Genomic DNA, 26,202 nt, shown 5'->3' on the forward strand with positions numbered 1-26,202 from the left:
TTATGCTAGTAAGTACACTAGAGACTGAGTAGGATTTTCTTTAATCCTCACTTGAAAATGTGCCTTATCAACTGCAGAAAACAGAAGATGAAATTAAAAGCACACTCCTTATGAGGAAGCCAAACTTACTCATCCTGAGGAAACAGTCTAGACACGCATAGGTGCCCTAGATGCTTCCATTGAGGACCTCCAACTCTTATTCCATCAATTCCTACCACTGATCTCTGGATCCTTCATAGCTATTGCTGCAGTAATCCTTGTGAGACCACAGTGAGGCAAATATAACAGGATTTACCATGAGAGAGACCCTGTAAGAGAAAACAACACGTCCATGTTTTACAGGCAAGAGCCTGAGTGACTACCCCAGTGTCAGGCAGGGACACTGTGACAAACCAAGTACCCAATAAAGGCTCACAGGTTTGTGCTCACAAATCCCCCTGCTCACAGGAAAATGTGCTTTTTGCTTTTTCTGACCCACTCATAACAAAGTAACACAGGATTTTTTTCACCTATCCTCAACCAAAAGCATCCAGATACCTTCAGAGAAGGAACAATTCAGACCAGCACGTGCTATCCCCACCCCTCTTTGCTGTCTTTACTCCCAGATATGCAACTCATAATAAAGATTTAATCAGGAGACTACAGCTTGTTGGCCATGACAGTTTACACAAAAAGTATAACCTTTCCAGCAGCTCTTTTAAGAAAAGGCATGTTCAGCTTATTCCTTGAAAGGCAGATGCCGTCTCATCTTGTTAGAAGATACACAGAAGCAGCAAAGTAGGTCAAAGTGTTGGAAGATGTTGCTGTGATTCCAAAACAAACAGTTGCCATATAGTCCCACCTGAGCCAACATTTAAGGGAGGGAAAAGGAGGTTCAGTTTAACTGTACCAGCAGTCTACAGGTTAAATCATGTTAGTAATGGCCACAGCAATGGCCTTTAGCTTTATTTTCTCTATACAGCGTAGCCACATGTATAATTGCCCCTAGTATTAGTGGAATCAGATGCCAAGGGACCAACCAGCTTAGAGTCAGAGCAAGAGGTGAAGGAAAGCACCATCAAGTGAAAGATGGAAGAAAACAGCTTTGAAGAGCCTTTGGAAAGAAAAAAAGAAAAAGAGAAGATAAACAAAATAGGATTAAGTAACAGAAAATAAGAAATCCAAAAAAAAAAAAAAAGAAAAAAAGAAAAAAGAAAACTTTTTATTAACAACTTCAAAATCTTGTATATGAAAAAAAAAAAAATTTGATCCTAGTCCTTCACTGCAGCCTCTTACTATTTACTCTCTACCCTCGTTTTGTAAACAGGACACCAGATCTATGTTGGAAGTTATGCACTAAAGAAACACCTGTTTCTCTGCATAATTTGAAGTTTTATTGATAGCAGCATGTTACTGTGCAAGAACTCTTTTGACGCACAGCCCATGAAAGCAATTAAAACCACAGTCTGCAATGGCAACTGCTGCTCCACAGTCATACACCTATGATTTGCTGGAAACACAGGAGAGAGATTAATGCTCTATTAATATCATTTTGTCATACTGATCAAATCTCATTACCCACAATTATTTTAAAAATCTGATTCTAAATACTGAACAAATCAATCTTACAGAGGTCTACCAATGTTTCTTCAGGTATTTAAATGTTAAATAAAGTTAACGGTTGCATAGGTGGTATTAAAGATCATATTAAATTCACCAGTCTTTGATGTAAACCTCAAGTTGTACCATTACAGGCTTTCTCACAGGAATGCACAAACACTTCAGAATATCTAATGCATAAGAAACTCCATAGAAGTAACTTAATCTATGCTCTGACACCATGTCAAGAAGCATCCTACTGCAGAAAAACACTGGTTACAACTGGGATAGGGTTTCTTCATCATCTGTCTTCCTGGGCATTAACAAGCTCAAGCACCTTATTTCGCTAGGGTCTGTACGAATACAGAAGCAAAAGACCAGCTAACACAGGTGTCACATGACTGTCTTCCAAAGACTTCTCTAAAAGGCCACTATGGGAGCAAGTCAAATGTATGTGGCCAAGAGACCTCAGACTCAGAGGCTGAGCAATCCTGAAACTTTATGGGAAAGCCTATAAAGGTCTCACCAAGGTCTGAGCCCTCCTGCTTTGAATAACAAGACTGCAAGACAAAGCAGTTTCTTCAAACATATTTCATCAAACACACCTTTTTCCCTGGAAACCCTGCATACCTAGCTTCAACCAAATACTGTCAGTAAGCATTTCTTAAAGGCAGATTAAGGTACATCTCTCTGTTCCAATTTTGCATCGCATTAGGGCACACAGTTTTTTATCTCCAGGTTGAGCACAGTGCTGGCAGGAAGGGCAGAGTTGGCCCAAGGTAGGATATGGCCATGGAGCTGGGAGTGCAGAAACTGGTCCTGACTGTAAGAAAAACAGGTGAAAGAATTTACCATTTCTGTCCTTTCAGCTAAAACCCAAGGTTTGCTATCCCAGCTGTTGGGAGAAAAGGGGCTGATCCTCAACTAGTATAAAAGAGCACTCATTGCATTTTGACCATCTCAGTCTGCTAAAGAGCTGACTCACACACATTGACTTACCAGACACGATAACCAAGTTACTGAAACAGATTTGGCTGAACACTTGCAGTTCTACCACCTGCAAGTCAGCGAGAAGAGTCTTAACACAGCTTCCTACAGGGCTGTGGAAACTTGAAGCAATGTGTTTCTCAACAGCCATACCTGACACCTTGCTCAACTGCCTTAGGAAGCTGGCTGGTCCTCCCCCTTCTGCTGCCTGTGCTTAAGGATCTAAGGTTTTATCCTTACTGCTCTTACAGGCCTACTTCACAGCCCTAAAACCTGCAGCTCCAGGCTATTTTTTGAATGATAAATTGCTTCTTTGAGCCTAGTTCTTATTCCAGCTAATCACACCAGGGTGTTAAAGCCTCCACTGAAATATCTAAGTAATAATTGAGCATGAAATTGCTATATACATAGGCAAAGCATAAACTTGTGCTATGAATAACTCCGAAACACATTCGGGGGGGACGATGGGGGAAAAACTACGATGACTGACAATGAGCTGGGGTGACACCAGTGCTTATCCCCCAAGCAGGCAGAGCCACAGACAGGAAACAGGCTCCATCAATGGCTCCCGCATGGCAGGGGATGAATGCAGGCAGAAGCAGCTGGAGATACGGCCAGAGACAGGATGGGAGATAGGGCGACCCAGTAGCTAGGTATAGAGCACACACAAGAAAACAGCCAGTAACCCAGGACTACTTATGGAGCAGCTCAGGGCACCCGAGCCCATACACAGAGGTGAGGGGGACCCAGTTCAGGGCACTGTTATTGCACAGACAGTCCTGACAGCACGTCAGCAAGCAGTCAGCAGAGTGCAGCCTTCCACCCAGGCCTAATGAACATGATTCAAAAGCTGGTTCAGCTGGATACCTTTCCCTGCTACACAGTGAAATGCATGCATATATTTATGGGGGAAATGAAACATACCTCCTCAGGTGGCCCACTCTCAGAGAGAAAGCAAACATGAGTAACCATACTATTTCAAATATAGAAGTTGTTGCAAAAGCACAGAAAGGAAAAATAATGCTATTGGTAAAAAAACTAAAGCCCTACCTGCCCATCTTTAAATAACCCTCCGTACAATATCTGTGGCTCAGAAGGTCATCTTTTGTTCTCAGTGACTAACTGTCCCTTTGACACTTCTCTTTATAAGAGGAGCAGGACAGGGTCGAGAGAGAACCGGATGCAAGGATGTCACATAGTGACATAGTTTCACATAGTGTGAAAGCAGATGAGGAAATCAGGCAACTGAAGTTCACAGAGCCAGGCAATGACAGGAACACAAAACACAGGAAGGATGCCAGGAAGAAACAGAAGCTTGCAATAAATATAGTACTTGAAAGAAGTGTTAAACCGGCATTCAAAACTGGCCCAGAAAAAAACATGCCTTATCACATGTAGAGGCAGAAGCAAGGTGAATCTGTGTGTTGGAAGGGTGGATTAATTTGTCCTGATGTCCAAGAAGTTATCTAGAGAGCTAGTGTAACACAGAAGTCAGCTTTGCATTATACCCTGCTTCAATGCTTTATCTTTGTAAATACTTTTTTTTTCTTGTGTCAACTATATGGAAGATGCATATTAGCCACGGGAATGTAACATTCACTAAAAGCACAGTTCAGTGCTGTACTTTATCATAGTTTGGGGCATTATATTACTGCTTTTGAATTGGTAAGGCAATTCCAGATAGTTAGCGATTTTGGACATTAGAAACTTCTTCCTGCATAGCAAGAAAAGCATGAAATGAAGTAATTTAAGCTTTTTCATTTCATCAGTGCAAATCAACAGGGAGCATTACCGAGGGCATCAAATGTTCAGTTTCATGTTCATTCAGAGTTCCCCAACTTTCCAGTGACTGCAAAGAAATGTGATGATTATTCTGAACTCATACTTCATTTGGGAATTTTTCAGAGCAGGAACACAAATGATTATGCTTTACATTCCTTTGTGAAGTTCTTAAATCACTGTTGACAGCATACAAATACTACTGCACAATTTCTGAACAGCCTGTGTCTACTTCCAGAGGTGTTGCATGGGTTTTCTGTTACTTTGTTTGAAGCCAGTATGTCTTATTTAAAGATATGTACATATATATGCAGTATTTTTAATATACACATATTTTAAAGTTTATTATATATCATTAATAATTTATTTATTGAATAAATATTTCACTTTATTATACCAGTTCAACAACATACTTAGGGAGGGGATTACTTAGCAATCAACCAAACACTAAGATCTGTATTGTAATAGAAGTTGTATGACTCAACCCAAAATGTCACATGTTTTCTTCACCTCTTTTCTGTCCCATTGTGTTTTTGATTAAACACTGTGTAACTGAAGTATAAAATTGTATTTTCTACAGCCACTGACTTTCAAACAGTGGATGAACTAAATATTCCAACAGCAGAATCAGTTGTTTGAAGTAAACTCTCTTCACACTCTTTTAGAAGAGTGATATAGACAAATGCACTTCTTGAAAGAAATCCCAACACAAGATCCTTTCAGAGAGTAGAAGTGGAGATTAATAAGAGAAGTCCCTTTGTTTCTAGAGTAGAAAGTTGTGGCATGAGCAAGTGTTTAAAGATGACACTCAAAAACAATGCCAGGACCATAATTTGATTTAAGGTGGCTGGAAGAGAGTTCCAGAGGACTATGTTCCTCAGGAGGTGCTGCAGCCTACAGCCACCAGTGACAAGGATAATGGCTTTCCTAACAGACCCAAACAATCTCTGGCTGAATTCACTTCTGTGTCTGTTCCCTAGGACATCAGGAAAAGATTGCTATTTGGGATGTATCTACAGGCCTTCCAAACGTTTCATGCTCCTCATTGTCATTTCTGCCTGTGAAATGTGCTCTTCTGGGTCCTGGGGTACTGTGGTTGTCATACAGACGTACAATCTCTAAACCAACCAGAGTATAGCTCTTAATAATTTATGATTACAGATACGTAAGCTTCTAGCTAGAGGAAGTGAAAATCTTCTCTTCACCCCTTAAACATCTGCACTTCTTCAGGTTCATTATAGCCTAGTGATGTACTGCTGCTGCAGTCTCCATTTTACATCAAGGTCACAAGCAGGAACCAGCATCATGCCAAGTACAGTGTGATTGCAGAAGTGATCCTGTGCCAGGACTTCTGTCTCACCACTACCTCCTTCTCTCAGAAAATGTTACCAAAGCAACTGAAGAATATGACAATTTCTCTCTACCTAAAAGATGAATGCGAAGTGTTTCTGCCAAGAGGCCAAGAACATCCTGGCTTGTATCAGCAATAGTCATGGGAAAGGTACATCAACAAATGAGGCAACATAGTTCAGATTTATTCCCCACAAAAGGCCAAAGAGTTTGCAATTACTGTGTAGAGACACACGCTGCCAAGTCTGCATGCAAACTGTGGCCACCACCAAAGTCCACCATCCACATCCAGGACCTCAGTCTGACACTGTACCAACCTGATCACCTGGAAGCACAGGTTTGATCTAATGGGTGCTCATTATTGTAACCCAGCTGCCTGACATTAGTCTAAAAGGCAGGAAAACACAAATGAAAATGTAATGTGACATAAGGTTTCCCTATAATAAGGAAACAGAAGGTCAGCACAATACTGACTTTAAAGTACCTATGCACCTGTAAATGAGTCCAAAAAAACCTGTCCCTCAAGGCAAATAAAGACTCTAATCTGCTTTTGTTGAGTAGCCTGAAAGAGAAGCCAACCAAACTTTTTCTTTACATAGTCTTGGGAAGCGGAAATGACCTTTGAAGGTTTCGCAGACAAGGGTCACGGCACACTCTCTCCTGAGGAAGTGTTTAAAACCATGGGATACTTGAAGACATAAGACATTAAGTTTTTTCTTCCCTTGACAGGTAGAATATTTTAATCAAGATACTGCCCTCATAAAAAACCTAATAATTTTTTCTCCTTTTTTGACCAGACAGCAAAAATCCCCACCCTGCACATCCACCTTCATGCTACGTGTACTTCTCTCGCAGATTCCTAGTGCCATTACACAGCGTGTCAAGTCATTATATCAACATAATGTCAATGGAGTCATGCCTTCAGCGAACTCTATATGTACCATGAAATAGTAAGCTGGCCTGACCAAACGTGGGTTGTTTTCCTTCAGTAGTCCAGCTTGCCTACTGGTGCTTCAGAGCTCTGGATACTCAACTATACAATCACAGATTATTTAAAATGGTATTTTGCCATGATGAACTCACAAGAGCAATAAAACACTAACAAAATCTCAGAGCTTTGCATGTCTGCATATACTGCTGTATATGTTACTGCTCACAGCAGGTGTGCATGGCTCTTCACAACAGCATCCTGCATGACCCCTGTGCATTGTAATTTTCCCTGGATGGATACCCATACAGAAAACTTTGCACAACAGTAGATTGGCATTACTTATGCCAATCCTGGAGTAAATCATGACTCTCAGTGGACCTGAGGAGCAGAACTAAACCCCAGAGGAGCACAAACTCCCAGGTATCCCCTCTCATGGCACAATGCCTAGCAAGCATAGCAGGGCACCTCTGGCTGCTCGGGCACAACCCAGTGCTTCTCAGTTCGCACTTTCTGTATCTATTTTCACTTAATATTTCTTAACACAGTTCTTCTGCTTTGTTTTTCAAATAGCATGTGCCACTTAAAGGAGTAAGAGGATACAAGAGTGAAAGGTTTAAATTTCTTTCTTCTTTCCACCATCTACAGTCTTCATACATTAACACTGTCTTGTAAGTTGACTACAATCACTCCTGAGTAATAGAAACAAAGCACTTACTAGTAAGCATTCCATAAAACAACTTACAGAAACAAAGGTATACATAACCTCGGTGCCAGGGAAGGTGATGGAACAGATCATCCTGACTGAGAGCACATGGCACATACAAAAGAACCATGAAATCGGGCCCAGTCAACACTGGTTTATGAAAGCCAGGTCCTGCTTTACCAACTTGATTTCCTTCTACGAAAAGGTGACCCATCTAGTAGATGAGGGAAAGGTTGTGGATGTTGTGTACGTAGACTTCAGTAAAGCCTTTGACACCACATCCCACAGCATTCTCCTGGAGAAGCTGGCAGCTCATGGCCTGGATGGGTGTACTCTGTGATGGATAAAGAACTGGCTGGAGGGCCAGGTCCAAAGAGTTGTGGTGAATTAAGCCAAATCCAGCTGGTGGCCGATCATAAGCGGAGTTCTCCAGGGCTCAGTTCTGTTTAATCTCTTTATCAATTATCTGGATGAGGGGATTGACTGCACCCTTAGTAAATTTGCAGATGACACAGAGCTGGGTGGGAGTGTTGACCTGCTGGAGGGTAGGAAGGCTCTACAGAGGGATCTGGACTGGCTGGATAGTTGGGCTGAGGCCAGTTGTATGAGGTTCAGCAAGGCCAAGTGCTGGGTCCCGCACTTGAGTCATAACAATCCCAGGCAGTGTTACAGGCTTGGGGAAGAGTGGCTGGAAATCTGCCTGGGGAAAAAGGATCTCGGGGTGTTGATTGACAGACGGCTGAATATGAGCCAGCAGTGTGCCCAGGTGACCAAAGAGGCCAAGAGCATCCTGGCTTGTATCAGCAATAGTGTGGCCAGCAGGACTAGAGAAGTGATCATACCACTGTACTCAGCGCTGGTGAGGCCACAACTTGAATATGTGTTCAGTTTTGGGCTCCTCATCATAAGAAAGACATTGAGGTACTAGAGAGAGTACAGAGGAGAGCAATGAAGCTGGTGAGGGGCCAGCAGCACAAGTCTGATGAGGAGCGGTTGAAGGAGCTGGGGCTGTTCAGCCTGGAGGGGAGGAGGCTGAGGGGAGACCTCCTCGCTCTCTACAACTCCCTGAAAGGAGGTTGTAGCATGAAGGGTGTTGGTCTCTTCTTCCAAGTAGCAAGTGACAGGACAAGAGGAAATGGCATCAGCTTGTGCCAGGGGAGGTTAAGACTGGATATTTGGAAAAAATTCTTCATGGAAAGGGTTGTCAGGTATTGGAAAAGGCTGCCCAGGGAAGTGGTGGAGTCACCATCCCTAGAGGTGTTTAGCAGGTGTTTAGATGAGGTTCTTAGGGACGTGGTTTAGTGCTAGATTTAGGTTATGGTTGGACTCTGTAATCTTGAGAGTCTATTCCAACTGAAATGATTCTATGATTCTATAATATTACAAGACAGTAAAACCTTTAACTTGAATTTTTCTTTACAGCTATTAATAATCTCTGTCCTGTTTTTCTTTCACATCAATATTTTATTACGAAAATTTACAGAGAGGATAGCATTTATGATCTTGTTTTTTCAACCAGGCTAAGACCAAAAACACATTTCAGCAACAACAGATCAGCAGTGCTTACATTTACATGAGAAAACAAAGAATGTGCTAGGAATATGCCAGTTAACAAGTATGGAAAAATATAAAAAGTAAACACCAGATGGAAAAATATGAAACCCTATTTCTTCTTGAGATAAGAGTATTGCTAGTGCACAAAAGAAATCATTCACCACTATTTGTGGAACCAGCTTGAAACAGTAAAAATTACCAACCTTGAAGAGCAGGCTCCTAAGAAGATCTTCAGACCTGCACATTTTTTAGCTCTGGGATGGTTGATGTGCAGCCTCAAGTCCCCTGCTGCACAGCCACCCTATTGTGGTAACTATCCAAACCTTCTTTGCAGAGGTTTTTTTCCCCAAGTTTTTTAACCTATCTATTATAAAAATGCCTTCAATACCTTGAGAATAAAGCAAAAGCTCCTTTTGGGGGTTAGACAACATCTGCATAAAGCCACCTGCAAACAAATTTATGTCTCGCTATTATTGTGTGGCTAACACTCCTCAGCTAACAGTTCTCTTTTGTAACCAGGACTTTAATAGTGGCATTAGAGCTGACTGCTTAGTTTCGCATAAAACCAACTTTCCTGCATTGCTATGGGAACCTCTTTATAACTCTTTACTGATGACCTGAGGAGTAAATGATGTGCTTTAACTCACCTCAGCTTAAAGAAAAGAGCACTCCATACACCTCCAGCCATTTCATTGCATATTCAGATCTTTCAGCCCAAAAAACAGGAAGTAAAATGTAACTGTAGACATAATCTGACCAATATTAGTTATTCTCTACTGATCCATAGAACACAAGGGCTTGTTAAACTCAAACACCATCAGTGAAGCTGCAAAACACTCTGTCTAAACCTGACTGCTTTCACAGTCATGGAGACGTTCTTGAGCTGAAATTTTCCATGGTTTTGCTCCCACGCTGAGGCAAACTTTTTTTTCACCCTGAAGTCTGAGGAAAATCCTCCTCAGAATTTTTGAGTCAGGCAAGAATTCGGTAGAAAGGGGAGGAGGGAAAAATGAGGACTTCCCTCCCTCTCATTTTGCAAACGCATCAACAATTCTTTTCCTCACAAACATCTTCATTTTAAAAGCTCCAAAGCCAGAAGGAACCCCTCAGATCATCCAGATCTACTCCTTTTGTAACACAAGATAAAGAAAGTCTTCCGATAATTTCTGCACCAAACCAATAACATCTACTCAAATGACAGGATATTCTTCCATAAACATTTCCAGTTTAGACTTTCAGACTGCAAGTGATGGAGAATCCCCCACTTCCTATACGAGGTGTTTATTTTAGATTATTTCTGCCAACAATTTTTATTTCTTTGAAAAGGTTTTTTATCATTTATTGCATGATAATCTGTGAAGTAGCTGGAAGGAAAAGAAAAGCCAAATATGTCTAAGGCATACTCAGCATGCAACAGCCAAAATCTTCAGCAGACCAGTATAGGATCAAACATCCCTACAGTGTTATAATGCATATTCTACCTGTTCTGTATTGCCCTACCAGAAAGGTAAGAAAAAGACGAGTTAGAACCTACTTTAATTAAAATTCTTGGGCTGAAGACACTCTTAGAGGTGTTTAAAAGTCATATATATATGCTCTTAGGGATATGGTTTAGTGCTAGATTTAGGTTATGGTTGGACTCGATGATCTTAAGGTTCTCTTCCAACTGAAATGATTCTATGATTCTATGATATATACAGTCACATTAAAACAATGTCACTTTTTTCATTTCTATTTTACAGTTTATCTCAATGCAAGCATGGCTGTGAAGAGACTCTTATTAAAAAAAAAAAAAAGGATGTTTTCATAAAACAAAATAATACTTCTATTCTGAAATAAGATGGCTCATGGAACAGCTTTCACTAAAATAAAAAGGTGTGAATTAGAAGAGGTTTCATTAAGTTTGTGAAAATTAATCTCTTTACAAGTCCTAAATGAGAACACAGTTTGTTTACTTCATAGATCTCTGACAAGCAATTATTTCAATAGGAAAGACACAGATGGTAGCAAATGTTGTTTTGTAAAGGACGCCATCACTGTATTTATTTCCTTGGTAGGAGAAACTGCAATTTCATTTGTTTGCCTCCAACACAAGGCATGAATCATCTTTATTTTAAGTAGAGAGGTGGGAGAAACTGAAACAAACTGTACAAAAATCACTGGTACTGAAATGTTTAAATACAACTTAATGGGCAAAATTGCCCTTGAGCTGACCCAGCTATGCTCAAGACCCTTTCCCTAAAATCTCATCGTTTGTGTTCTGTACCTATAGCAGTACTTGTGTACCTCATATATTTCTGGCTTCAGTTAACAGCCTATGACAGTTTGCTTCACATGTTTGGCTAAAACAAACCTAAAAGCTAAGGCTTCAGACCTCAAAGGCATTTAAAAACCTTAACTACTATGCAGGTAGGAAAACCTTCCTTAATTTAAGAGCTAGAGTTTAGTAGCTAAATGCTTTCAGGACTGGGTCTCATTGGTGCAAACCAGGTTCAGAAAGGCTATTTTCTTCCTTCACACCTTCAATCCAGAGTTACCTTCAAACACTGAGTGCCATTCCTCCTATCTGCTGGGACCAAGCCAGCTGGAGATGGCATTTGATGCTCTGTGCTACCACCTGCAGTCTGCTCACATACACCACAGACAACTGAACTCAACATGCAGCAGTTTGCCCTGTCAAGTGCACAGAGTATGAACCTGACTCATGTTTGTCGGTGCACACCTCAGGGAAAAGGCAACACTGTCCCAAGAAAGGGATCAGAAGGCACAGAAATGGTGAAGAATGGTGGGAAGGATGTCTGGATCAAACAGCAAGTTGGAATAGAGGTCACATTTATACTTGGCGCTTTGCCTTTTTTCTTTTAAATGGCATCTGCTAACTGTCCTGTTTGTCTGGCATTGAAAAAACATGTTTGTGGAAAACAAAGCATCGTTCTTGTTGAGATGTGTTTTTGTTAAAACTCTGTGGTCTGACTCAAAATCAGATGTTCTGCCTTTCAAAGGTTTATTTGTTTTACACGCACACCCACCTGGGTCTATTGAATTCAGGACTCACACAATGGTTTTTCCTTTCTTCATTCCACCCTCTGCAGCTGCAGAACAGCATGATACATTCATAAGAAAATAACAGAAAAAAAAAAAAACTTTTTATTTGGTTTTCAAACTTTAAATCAATAAAAATGTTTCCCATATGGTTTCTTTTCCTCATTAGAGTCCAGACTCCCCAGGAGTTATGGACACCATGTTCCACCAAGGGGAGCTCGGGAACTTAGAGAATCTAGCCTTCAATACATAGCTATTTCATGATTATTTCCAGGATAATATACGGTCTTTAAAATAAAAAATTAGAACGGGAGTCCAGTTGTTCACCTTTTGCCAAAATGCTAAGCTTTTCCAACCACTGTGAAACAGGATCATGAAATGTGAACAACTACAGCCAGTCTTTGAAATTTGCACAGGATAACTGCTCCAGATAAGAATCACACCATCTCTCTCTCTACGGGTATACATACTGAGAAAGATTCCTCTAAAATTTAAAAAATATCCAGCTTTACTCTAGTAGCATCTTTCAACTCATATACAAAATGCAACACTGAAATGCAGACATTCTGTAAAGGATGAAGGAGTAAATGTTTGGTCAGGGATGCTGAAACAGCAACTACTTGGGTAAAAAAAACATACTTGGTCTGCTAAAAGTCTTGGTGAAGCCCTTAAGTTTACTCTTGCCTCAGCTTCCATACATAGAAGTGGAATAAAAGTATCTAGTATTATTGTAAATACATCATAATTTCTGAAGGCACTTAGATCTTGCAGTAAGTAGGTATCTTCTAAGTATCTATAGCTCTGCTAAGCAAAGTAGAGTATTTCACCTGACAGCTGGTGTTTCCAGCTTAGCATCTCACCCCATTCTGGAGGTTATCAGCACTTCACAGGGGAAACAGCAGTGACGACATGCCTGCGTACCAGGTACCGCACGCAGTTCACACATTCCTTTCCCGCCAGTACACACATAGAGCCCTCCCCACACAAATCCAGCTTCTTCTGTAAACACTGAGTTTCCAGCAAGCGAACACATTGCCTTTTTTGCCATCCTTGCTAAGGAGGGACAACATAGCAGATGGTTCTACATAGCAATAATGTTTCAGGAGCCCTATACAGAAAGATATGCAGAAAGTGCTGGTCTGAAGTTACAGTAGTACAGTCCCACTCCCCACCCAGTCAGCACTGGACAACACTAGATTCAGTGAGAGCTAACCCTGAGGAATCCTGCCAAGTTTTATCTTAATGAGAGAGGTCACATGTCTCTGGTTAATCAAAAGAAGCCATCAGGAAAAAAAGGAGAAAGCACATTCAATTCAAGTAAAAATCTTTCTGAAATAACTGATATTAAAAGGGTGTTTGTATTACTCAAAGAACAACTTCAGTCTTCTACCACTTAAGGCTTTCCTTATTAAAAACCTCAGTTTCATATCATAAAACTTTGAGGGCTTTTCTACTAGGAAATCAAGTCTCATTTCATTAGTTCTTGATGATATCTATCCTTTCCCATTCCAAGCAAAAGTAATGCATTACCAGTTAACAGATATCCTTAAAATCATTTTTGGCGTTATTCTATTAAGAAAGCAAGTAGCAGTCATATCTCTCCAGTGAAAAATGTCTTTCTGTAGCTTCCTGAGCTACATTGTCCCTCACACCACTCATTCCCTGAAAATAAACCTCCAGCTTTATAAAAGTCACAATAACATCAGGATGTCTTCCCATACAAAAAGATTGCTGACTGGCTACCTAAGTTCAAGACTGCATAAATCTTTCACATGTCAAGACAGGTGTTGGTCATTTTTCTGTTCCTTTTCAGCTGGGAATAACAAAAAATCTGAGTGATTAAGGTAAGATTTTAGCAGACCTCGAGCCACAAAGAATCAGATGTATGCGTTTGACATGTCATTCTTTTGACAGAAAACAATGCTACTGACCACTGTCAATGTGACTGTCCAATTATTTGTGGGTCTTTTCACAGTCCAGTTTTACCAGCTTTGTAAAGGCAAGGAGCATAAAGTTAGCAAACAAAGTTATAAAGTCCTCAGATAAACCTTCTAAACATAAGACACCTGATTTTCTTTCCTGTAGCTGTGACTCGTGGGGAATTAACCACATCTCTGGGTTTACTGTTGAGTGAAGAAGGTCAGAACTGACTCCTCCCACCAACTTTTGACCTGACAGCAACACATTAAATCAGAGACTCCTAAAACAAGTTGCCTGACAAGCAAAATACATCAGTTTTTCTAGCAGTACGGTGTTCTATAAAGTTAAAGATTTGAAGAATATCTGCACTTCTATAACTGTTTGTTTCTAACTTCACCACTCTAACAGCCATTAACTCCTCGCCTGCGGCAGAGAACCTTCCCCGACGGCGAAACCCGCCACCCCAGAAACGGATTTGGGATCCGGGATGCCTGGCCAACGCTGGCGGCCGATAAAACCGTTGTTCGCGGGGGGCTGTGCGCCCTGTGCCGTGTTTCGGAGCTCCCCTCCGGCGGTGGTTGGGGGGCGGCAGGAGGGGAGCTGAGCTGGACCAGCGGTGCAGATGCTGCGCTCGGCCCCGCCGCCCGGCCCGCGCTACCGGAGCGGTCCCGCTCTGCTCGGGACCCACAGCCCTGCGGAGCGAGCGACCCCCTCGGCGCGGCTAAACGCAGCCGCAAGGCCCTGCCTGCCCGCTCCCCAGCCCTGCCCCTCCGAGAAAAGCCCGTCCCCAAGGGATGCTCTTGCAAAGGAATGGGGGGAGCTCACACCTCTCCCGAACTTCACTCCCGTGCCCCCGCAGAAACCGCTGCCGTGGGGGGCCGCGCACATGCCCCGAGGATGTTCGGCCGGTCCCCGCCGCCCCCACCCGTCAGCCGCCGGCGTCCTAGGGCGGTAGCGGCGAGCCCCGCCGAACGCTGCCCGGCCAGACCCCCCACACTTACCACACAGCAGCAGAACGGGGAGCTGCCGCCGGCGGTAGCCAGGCGCCTCCATCCCGACGCGGGCAGCAGCGGCGGCGAGTGGTGGCGGGGGACGGAGCCCGCATGGGGCAGCCAGTCCGCAGTCACACGGAACCCAAACCCGCCTCAGCCTCTCCACCGAGGAGGCTCCTCTTCCATGGCTCCGCGTCCAGCCCCGGGCGGCGGCGGCGGGGGCGGAGGGGAGCAGCTCCCCCGCCCCCGGGCTGCTGCCAGCGCCGGGCGGGGTGGACCCTGCGGGCGGGCTGGCTGCGGGAGGCTGCACCGGGGAGGGGCGGCTGCCGCGGGGGAGGGGAGTGTGTGAGCGGGAGGTGTGCACGTGTGAGTGACAGCCGGCCCTCCAAAAACCGCAGCGCGAGGGATGCCTTTCCCACGCCAAGACACTGGGTGGGTGTTTGAGGAGGAAGGACCCTCTCCCCCGCGGGGAAGGATCTGGTCCCAAGTGTCTGAGGGGTTCAGGGACACTTTTGGCTCCTGCCCTGGGAGCCAGATAAGCCTAGCAGCCTCTGCTCTCCTGCCACGACTCTGTCAGTAGGGGTGAAGGCATGAGGGGCTGGAGGGCCACGTGCATTAACCCACCTTGCAGCCCTTTTGTGTTCCTGCTCCGGCAGGGAGATTGGACTGGATGATCTTTCAAAGTCCCTTCCAATCCTTAACACTCTGTGATTCTGTGATTTTAGCATGCTTAATACTTATAGCTGAACATGGGCAACGAGCTAGCCCAATCCTACACAGCACCAGAGCAGAACATCCAGGAGCTCTAAGAAAATGCTTAATGTATTGTTATGTCGCCATTTCATCTCTGCATGGTGCTGTTCAGAGAATGGTACAGCTCCTCATTTTCATCAATATTTAAAAGGATGTGTTCTGGAGCGCTCTCTCTCTAGGAAATTAGCATCTCCAGCAAGAAACACCCAACTGAGAAGCTGCTAAAGAAGCCTTTTCTTAACTAAAAATAATTGTACTGCTTAGTAATAAAGAGCCAGAGTGCATATCTAGGTACATGGACACTCCACCTCAGGAACTGCCTTTCAGCAGAACATTAAATCACTGTCATTGTTAAAGGTCAAATGTACCATAAAACTTTATATTTCAAAAATACTTTTATGCCGTACATAAATGTCCACTTTGTTCTTGTGTATCAGTCAGGTTGTTTCCATTGACTTCATACACTGGCACAGCAAGGTGCTTTCCAACACTTTTGGGGAGAGGGAGCCCAACACAGCAGCAGGATTACACATCGCACGTGCCTCCAACAGCAAACTGCTCAATATACAAACTGATTTATGCTGTTACTCAGGCTGAAGGAAATGGAAAACTTGGGAAACCACAGAGAAGGCTGGGAATCCACGGAGTTAAAATATCTCTGCAGACATTTGAGTGTGTCAGTTAGAATGAACCTCCTATCATTTGTGTGCCACTTTTTCCTCTTAGCTGAAAGCAAATCTTGTAAAATAACATACACCATAAATAAACCATAGCTCAGGGAGATTATCTTTCAGCAGAGGGGCTACCAGTTCTGCTTTGTAAAGAGCTCTTGCAAGCTGCCCCTGCCAGAAGGAACTAGTGAAGTGACAAGTGTGAAGACACATACACCACAGACTTGCTATAGCATCCTTCCTAACAGTAGGACATTTGATTTTCCTCATAAAATCTGTTATTGGCAATATCTGAAGTTACAATTAGTATTTTCAAGAATTTGGACTGATCTTCAGGTGAGTTAGGACATAATTGTCCTTTACATGCAATATTATACATTAATATTTATGCAATATACAGTATATAGGCAACATTTTTGTCAGGTAAGATATGGAGATAATGCTGACAATTTTCCCTTAAAACAAAGAAGATGTATCTCTTTCAGATGAGAAACTGGCAAATTTTAAGTAAACGTTACTGCTTCCAACTATCAAGATCCAGCAAGCATTTCCCGTTTTATGCTTGCAGCAGGAAGTATGAGAGTGCAAATAGTGTCTTTGAGGTAGAATGATAGCTAAAATTTATAGGTAAATGCACTAATCTAGAATGTCATATTGAATCACAAGCCAACTATGCTAGATGAAACTTTCAGCAGTGTGATCGAAAATGAGTAAGTCTGATTCACAGGTGTATCTGAACAAAACTGTCATAGCATTAGAACCATCAGCGGGAGGCAACTTTGTCCCCCTTGCTGTTGCAGCAATGCCAACACATTTACTTCAGAAAGGCTGTAAGCCTTTTTATTCTGCAAATCTGCATTAGTAGCATCATGTCTGTACAGCAGCAGTAGAAACCAAATTCACCTTCAAATAAAAAATGCTGTAAATGCCCTTTGCAGTGCAAAGCTCTGAATCCCATCCCTAACAACATGAAGTAACCTCAAAACCATAGTCTGTTGTCATTTCCAAACATACAGCCTCCAGAGATCACGCGAACCCCTTTTTAGGTACCCTGCAGATAGTGCTGCAATCACATTAATTGAGGTATTGTTTCAGAATACTTAAATCTACCGTTATAAGAAGACGCTGACTAAAACAAAAATAAAATAAACAGGTAGGTAGTTGTTTCAGTATGGAAAGTTCCCAAGGAGTCTGAGATAATAAGAGATGGAAGGAGTCAAGCCATCCAGGACAGATATTATTGTGAGTGCTAGAGTGCCAAAGCAGTGCAAGATAACACAAAAAAGGGAAACAAATCATGCATTCGTTTTTAATGTAAACATTAGCAAAATGTGCACAACACTCTATTCCTACTGGACTAAATAAAGCCAAAATTAATGTATGGGGTTTTTTAAACACTTCACTGTCAGTTATGTTCTAGAGTGCTTGAATTTTTGCTCAAAAAAATGCATTTATATTTTCATAACAGGCTGTCCAAGCAGCTTGGGAAATGCCAGCGAGGGAATATGTAGACTGTCTCCATACATGGTTGTGTCTATGAGAAGTAACATAGCTTGTAAAATCACAGAGAAAGGTACAAGAAGAAACATGGAAACACACACACATATTTTTCTTTTTAGAAATAATAATGCTGTTACAATTTCTCTTGATATAAAATCTTACAGAGCTGAAGTCTGAAATCTTACAAGATTGAGTCGTCCATACTCTTGCAGGGAATATTCAAGGATCATTTTATAACCCTTGATATTCAGCTGACTCTGCAGAGACTGGTGAAGCAGCACATAGTGCCAACATAAACCTACCTGCAACAGAAAGTAGCAAAGCCTACTCGAGTTCAATCTGAGCCCATGATTTCTAACTCCACATGTGGACTCCAATCAGTGCAATTATGAACCAGCCAGCATCTCCTTAGCATGAAAACAGACAAATTGTCATTCTTAGGCACATGAAGGACTGATTTGAGGGCTAAGGACCTACCTAGGACCCTAGGTAGGATATTCCATAAATTTCCATTCCATGGAAAAATGCAACACTATATAAAATGGAAAATATTGCCATAGTAAATAAAAGGTTATTTGAAGGCACAAAATGCTTGCAATAGACAACATGTCAATTTTCTCCAGTCTTAATTCCTACCCTAGTTCTCTTTCTAAAGTAAAACAGGAAAAAAAACCCACATGATTTCATTAAGGCTGAGTTCAAATTGCTATTTCATTCACATAATTAGATTTCTATCATAATAAATCACACTGTTTTGATCTTGTCAAATTCACAGTCCCAAGGCAACCCCAGTTCACGCACAGATCACTTACACCTCTTTCTAGAGACACATCTCACAGCATTTACTACAGATTACATAACATGTGAACCCCAACAAAAAGATTATTTCACAGTGTTTTATTTGTCCTGTTTCCCTTGCAATCCGATGGTGCAGAGCTCCAGCTTCCATTACTCAAGGACAATACCCAGAAAGCTTCCTTAGTGTCATACATTTGCTTTACAAGTACTGCCTCCCTTTTCCCTGATTGAGAAATGATGCACAGTAATACTTCTTAATGGGAAATTCAGAGAAAATCCATTGTCAGTGTGTCTAAAGCACATCACTGATCATCACTGCCTTTCAAAAAGCTGAAAGGAGGAAAAAAAGATACTGCGTCGGAGACACATGATTGCCCATGTTCTGTATCACTGTCATAGGTCTTGCCAGGAGTCTCAAATGTATCAATTTGTGAAGGGTTTTTCAGCCTTTGAGCACATACTTTCATAAGCCTCGGGATTCCCTCCAAATCACTTCAGTAATGGAGACCAATTTTTTCCGCTCACATAGCAATGGAACTCCAGTTTACATTTAGGAACACATACATTAAAGGCTTAAGCGAATTCATTGCACTTAAAGAAAAGAAGGCATCTGCTCAAGCTCTGCTGACCCCAAACGATACAGTCCAGCTCCGTGTGCCAAGTGACTGTAACTCTCACTTGAGCAAATGACATCTCAAACATCTGGAGGAGCACAAAAATAAGAACAGGACAGGGGTGGGAACAGTGAGTTTAAGATTTTTCTTGGTAGTACTTGCTATCTTCACTGTACATCAAACAGTAACGCATGCTGCTGAAACAGCTGTGCTCAATCTCTAATTCACTGAGAATTAACTTGCATTTTAAGGAAATTCCAGCTATTATTGAAAAAAGATGTGTGTTTATGGTTTAGTTACCATGAATAACATCTATTCTTAAATAAAAGTATAAAATGTAGAAGAACGGAAAAAAGGTTCTTTTCAAATGTTCACTGTTTATGAAGGCTTTACTCTTCATAATTACCCTTAACAGAAAATCTAGCCCTCCATATAAAAGTCTCCCACTGTTTTTAAACTCCAGTAGTACAGTGTTACTACATCTCATGGAAGTATCAGTGAAATCCTACACAGAATCTCTTCTTACCATCACTTTTTATTTTCAACTTAGAAAAGATCAGAAACAACAAAATGAGATAGCTATAGTCCCCATAAAAAGTTAAATTTACCAAACATTAAATTGTTCCATGGAAAGAAAGTGAACAGCTAACAAAGATGAGCATGAATACTTTAAATAACCTAGATTAACTGAGACAGGCAGCTATTTTCTTGGTAGATACAGATGTAAAATATTCCAAAGGCGAGCTATCTTTACCATTGTCTCCCAAGATTTCTAAATCAGAGGAAGGATGTAAGTGGATGACAGGCAGAGCAGGTGTGGTACCACCAGCAACACACACAATCACTGTCTCCATTTACTTTATCAACCACTTAACTAATTAGTTGCAGCTTAATGATTTCAGGTGGAATTTACTACTTGATGTTGGTGAGGGTAACAGCCATACTTGAAGCAAAGTCCAATGTAAACAACACAGTGCTGGACTAGGGGAAGCAAGAAGTATCAGATAACATGAAATCTCCCCTGGTGAAAAAGCCACACCAAGATTTAAAGTTTGTAGTGAAGTCAAATGGGGTTGAACACATGTAGGGAGGGTGGTTGTTTTTTTTTTTTTTTTTCACTGATGTTGCAAGTGTATCACTTGTCTCAATTATCTGTTAAGAGTTTCAGATAAATGGGAGTTTCAAAATCAACCCCAAAACAGAATAACCCAAAACAAAAATATAATTATACTTCTCTGAAAATGCTTAAAGCGCATGTTGGGGTGGGGGGGGGGGGGGGGAAGCAAACACAAATATTTAACAAAAATACATACACCTGTGCACACCATAAATTAGGCAACTGCTTTTAAAACATAATATTACCTCCAAATATTTTTAACTTGTTCTGTCTCCTGCACACATGTCCCAGCTGTTCCTCTATGGAAACAATCTCTCTTTATTTTTTGTCTACTCTTCAGAACATAACTGTTCTCATTCTGAATAAAATACATGTCTATGATTGAGCTTGTGAGGAAAGTTGTTTTCATGGGTTGAGACAGAAATTCCATCTCTTACAGGAATAAATTTGCTTTAACTGGTTTCTTACTACATTTCTTCCTTTCCTGGAAGAAACTAATAAAAAGATCAAAAAGATTGTCATTTCCTGAACATTTCTTTCATTTGTCTGTTTTGCTGAGTATGAAATCAGCATTTTGGGTAGCATTGTGACAGTTTGTGGGATGGGCTCAGAAAACCTGAGCATGAGACTATTCTTCAGGTGAACACTTCTATGGATTTACATTAAATTGGTCTGTGTAAGAGATGAGCACTGATGTTTCCTGCAGTAATATCACACAGTTTTACTTTTCTCAACTAATTCATTCTGGAACCCAGCAAATATTCATTAGCAGAAAGGCTTTCATTAAACTTAACTTCAAAAGACACTGATCTTCCTTAATGGACTACAGAAAAATGTGCTGTTCAAACAGTAACTGAGAAGACTCAAGCAAAGAAGCATTAATATTATCTAGAGATCATATTAATGGATTTGCTTATTTAAAGAAATCCTTTGAAGCTCATTATCTTGACCAAATAAGAGAAAGTAATTATCTGCCCGGAGACAACATGGGTCATAACTAATAGGATACTAAACTCTTCCCCTGAGAGACACCCTGCGGTAACAGCCTGAACTGTCACTCTTGCAGTCGCCTGCAAAGAAACAATAGATGAATTAATTACAATTAAGTAATAGATTATAAACCCATCTTGTTTCATAATGCATGTAATAACAGCATGGATCTAATGTAAAAGTGGGAATTTCTGTTTCCAAAGTGCTGCTTACAAATTTAAGCTCATCTTTAGCCTCACAGATCAAAGTATTGATCTTTTTCATGCTTTCCTCTACCCCTGCCTGAGGTGTGACTGTCCATGCAGCTAGATCTCTCATCCTGTCTGTCACATCCCTTATTAATTCAACTCACAATAACCACTTCTGCCATCAGTTTATTTTTTGTCTACTCTTCAAAACATAATTGGTCTCATTCTGAATAAAATACATGATTGAGCTTGTGAGGAAAGTTGTTTTCATGGGTTGAGACAGAAATTCTATCTCTTATAGTTATAAATTTGCTTTAACAGGTTTCTTACAACATTACAGTCTCACCAGCTCACCATGTTAAGAAAATCCTACTGCTTAAATCTGGTTTTTTTTTTCAAACTTGTTTGCATTCACAAGAACCCTCAAAGCCCTCATTTCCTCTGCCTTTTGACAACACCTTTGTATGCTTACACTACCTCTAGACCTCTCTAATCCCAAAACAAATAAAGCATATAAAAAAAAAAAAATGAGGCTGCTCCAGCTGTATTAGCCACAAAGACTCACACCCACAGAGATCACCATGGTGTAAATCAGATGTGGTATCATGATGTGCCCAAGCTGCATGATGAAGTTTCCTCACCTTCTCTGCTCTCTGCTGTACTCTGCTGTTCCTACCCAGAGAAGGTCATACCCCAAAAGGCAGCAGGTTAAATTGCCTCCTCTCTGAAATTAGGAAGCATCTGGGCCCCAGCTGAATTGCATGAAAGAAGTTCTGCCATCAGCAGAGCACAGAAGCTTTCTCATGCTCTTCTGCACACGGTCAGAGATGCCTCTGAAGCAGCAGGGCTGCTGCTATGTAGGTAATTTTTCTAACACAGTCAAAGGACAGTGAAAAAAAATGGGGAATTTTGTTCTCTCTCAAATTTCCTGATTGTTCCCATTTGTGTTGGAAATAACTACTGATCAAGGAACTTTTCAATAGAGCTTGTGTTGTGTGGTGCCTGTACCTCTACGAAGGCAAGAGATAAGCCTGCTTCATATTTTCTTCCATATCTACCAGACCAACTAATCATGAAGCCTCTCCGTTGCCTGGTTTCATCAAAATGGGCTTAGCATAAATAGTTTAATTCTATGGAGGTGGGAAAATGCGAAGTTAACCTGAATGTTTTTCACAAAAAACGGATCGGAGCAAGTACATGTGCCATTGTACTGGCAGCTCCAATGGACTAAATCTCATGCTCAACAGAAACCAGTCTGACAGCAACTAAAGTATACAGATGGAGGGAAAAAAAAAAAAAACCAAACAAAAAAACCCCCACACTTAAAGAATCTGGAAATATTATTTAATTCTCAAAAAAGTAACTGAAAAATTTCTCTTACATCTCTCAATTAAATTTTGTTCCATTAAATGAGTATTTCTGAAGATAAATAACATCAAGGTAAGCTGTAGTTTAATAAATTCAGCTGCAAAGCATATGGTTAAGCAGCATGTTGCGTCTACCCTGCTGTCTTAAGTTCTACATTGTAGTGCTCCCAGGTAAGACCACTAAGATCACTGACTTAAAATCTTCTCATTTCCCTTAATAACTTGTAAACAATGTCCATTATCTTCTTAAACTGCAATTTTAAAACCTTTTCTGTTATTCCACACGCATTTCTCATCTTCACAGGCAACAACACACTAAAGATATTTTCTAAAATTTCAGCTCCCTCTAGTGTGCAAACATTTAAAAAGCAGCTTAGTGTTTTGTGTTTAAAATAATGTAGGAGTGAAAAGATTTAGACAAAAATATAATGTAAGAAAATACTGAAAGTTATATTCTTCTTTTCGGCTGTGACAAGCAGCTGGTTTTTGAGCTTGTTCTGTGCTAATGTCCAGGAATCAGACACCATGGACTTAATCTCATATTACCCTACAGCACAACAGCCGATGGGGTATGCTCCAAAGAAGGACACATAAGGGTGACAAACACACTTTTTGCCCTACAAAACCTGCTCTGGTGTGCTTCCTGGTAGGTGATGCATAACAAAGGTTCTTGTGTCTGCCCTCCACTTGTGTTGCATGCAGAGAGAGCTGAAAAGCAGCAGTTCTGGATAGTGCAGCCGGCCCTGAGCCCTTCCAAGCACAGGCTACTTTGCAAAAGCAAGAAGCCCTTGGGAAATGTAGCCCAGGGAACAGCAGAGCTCAGTCCTGCTAAGAACATGGACTGAGTAAGAGAGTCCATGGGCACCAGGGCACCAGTGGTGCCTTCAAGGTGCAAGAGCAGCAGGCAAGAGTGGAGCTGAAAGGCCCTGAGGAGCCCTGACAAGCAGCTGTGCTCAGTGCTGCAGAGGACAAGAAGCAACCCCTGGGAGTCTCAAAAGCTTCCTCCCCCACAGATGCAGGGCACAAGAGCCACCTTCATGGAGCACAAGCAGCAGCCACCCAGACAAAATGGCCCAAAGGGGCCATGCTCAGTGCTGCAGAGGAACGCAAAAAACCCACAGAGACACTTGCTAGCTCACCATGGCAGAAAAAGTGCCTTCCTCCCCCCGCTGCAGGGCAAAATAAATTATTTTCAGGCAGTAACTTAGTGAAAAATGACCAGTGCAAATCTGCCCCAGGGGAAAATTCCTTCCTGACCCCAGCACTGGTAATCAGCTGTTCCCTGAGGACGTAAGCAAGACCTGGCTCCTCATCTCACAGGCTGATCACACCACCCAGGAGATGCCCAAGCCCTGTCCTCCCTCAACCTGGAGCCATCTCAGGGGCTTCTGAGAGCAACCAACTGCCCCCAGCTTTATCTGTCTTTGGGGCAAGAAGACTTCCCATACCTGGCAGGATAATAGTGGCTGCTCCAGCTGGAATGCTTGGTACCATCTCTGCATCCTACTTCTTATAGCTGCTGCCCCTGGCTCTGCAGAGGATGAGGACACTGAGCTCTGCAGTGCTCCTCAAGGAGGCATTGCCTTGCTCTTGCCACTGCTCTCCAGCTGAAAAAGATTTCTGTCCCTCAGATGAGGTTTGAAGTTGGCCCTTGCTGAGGAACTGACCTTGCAGCAGAGAATCTCCAGCAGCCTTGTCCAGCCTCCTGTGGTCTTCATTCTCAGCCCCCACCAAGTGACTCCACTGGCTCCTCAAGGACTTCTTCTCAGATGTCTTCAGGCTGTCCCCAGGCCAGCTCTGTCAGCAGACACAGGAGGATGGTCCCTCTTATCCTGTGCCGGGGCATTGTGACTGCTGCGTTGCCGGGTGGTGGCACTGTGACATGGGGGTGACAGGGCCTCCCCCACACAGCCTTGCCCACTGCTGCTCCACCCACCATGCTTCAGAGTTAGGCCTTTGGGGTGCTGGTCCTGAGGCGGCCCCTGTGCCCAGGAGGCCCCAGGGGCTGTCCCTGTTCTTGGTGGCCAGGCACTGGGCACAGCTGCTGGGCAGCCCTGTACATTAGGCCAGTGCAAAGAAGGGCACTTATACCATAGACATTCTTTTGGCTGTGGGTATGCCAGAGGTGAAAGAAAGGCTTTTGGTTCCTTCTGCATGAAGTCTGCAGAGACATAGAGTGCATGCAGGATTTCCTCACCGGTTCTTACCCACACACCAAGGGACACCTGCTACTAGCCTGCCCATGGGGAGCTTGTGATCTTGGAAAGAGGACCTGACATGAGGAAACATATATTCACTGAGAAGATGGTCAAACCCTGGAAGAGGCTTTCTGGAGAGCTGGTGGATGCTGCATGATGGTCAAAGTTTAAGAGGCACTTGGACATGCCCTTAATGCCATGCTTGAACTTCTGATAAGACTTGAAGTGGTCAGGCAGTTGGACTTGATGGCGGATGTAAATTCTTATCAATTTTTTTTCTCTTCTGTGCTCACCATGACTCAAATAGCTATGAGGCTGTTATTTGCCTGAAATGCCAGGGATTTTTCAGCTCCAAAACTACTTTTAAGGACACATATCAGAGCAGTTTCAAGTGGAAACAGGTTCTGGTGTTCTTTTTTCTGAACCTGTTTCAGAGCCAAGCTCTCACACCATGCACAAATGCGGCCAGGAGCTGGCTTCACTTTAGCTTGAAAAATCATCCCTTGCAGTCCAGCACATGAAAGCAGCAACAGGCATACAGGCCAAGCTGACCATTTCCTGAAGAGGGAGAACTTGAAGAATGAGCCCAGGGAAGAGCAGAGTTCACTCCTGCTACAAACTTGCACTGGGTAAGAGAGCCAGAGAGCACCAGGGCATGAGCAGAGCCTTGGAGGTACAAGAGCAGCAGGTAAGAGTGGAGCTGAAAGGGCCCAGAGGAGCCCTGACAAGGGGCTGCGCTCAATGCTTCTCCTTCTAAACCACCTCAGTGGTAGTGAAAAGATTTGACTTCATAGCAAGCCCGCCTGTTTATTAGACCTTCAGAAAGGCAGAGTATGGCGATTGTGGTGCTACAGATGCAGCAAGTAAGGGTACAACTGAAGCATTTGAGTCAGATAACATCTGCTTTTTTGGTACAAGATGCCTAATTTAACCAACCGCAAATTGCTGGGTTTGAATGACAGCTGTTTTGCTGCATGGTGAAGGGCTTCTGTTTGAATTCAGGTATCATCTGTGTGTCCTTCTCGCCCAACAAAACTTTTCTGGTGCTACACTTTTTACCAAGGCCTGTGTATGGGAATATATCAGAAGACTGGTGAGGAGGTTAGTTAAATGTAAATACGCTCAAGTGACTTGCAGCTGTCTGTAGAAAAAACACATACATCACAGTAA

The 26,202-nt window shown here is 42.3% G+C and overlaps 1 protein-coding gene across 5 annotated transcripts in view; it reads right to left on the bottom strand.

The window, feature by feature from the left end:
• The window catches only part of RAMP3 (receptor activity modifying protein 3), a 65,371-nt gene that overhangs the window by 33,697 nt on the left and 5,472 nt on the right, over positions 1 to 26,202 (bottom strand). Inside the window, exons 1-2 of one of the 5 annotated variants that reach the window (XM_065832984.2) lie at positions 14,846 to 15,128; positions 11,912 to 11,974 (exon numbers count right to left, since the gene is read on the bottom strand). The exons of 1 other annotated variant lie outside the window; for it this stretch is intronic. Coding sequence is in view for 2 of the 4 variants with exons in the window: in XM_065832983.2 (XP_065689055.1) it covers positions 14,846 to 14,897 (52 nt within the window). In the remaining 2 variants the exon portion in view is untranslated. Of the gene's footprint in view, positions 1 to 129; positions 270 to 3,615; positions 3,638 to 11,911; positions 11,975 to 14,845; positions 15,129 to 26,202 lie in introns of those variants that run through there. 3 more of the 5 variants (XM_065832983.2, XM_071804697.1, XM_071804696.1) reach the window with 3 other exon arrangements.

The sequence above is a fragment of the Patagioenas fasciata genome, chromosome 2 (assembly GCF_037038585.1).
Source record: "Patagioenas fasciata isolate bPatFas1 chromosome 2, bPatFas1.hap1, whole genome shotgun sequence".
In the NCBI taxonomy this organism is placed as follows: Eukaryota; Metazoa; Chordata; class Aves; order Columbiformes; family Columbidae; genus Patagioenas; species Patagioenas fasciata.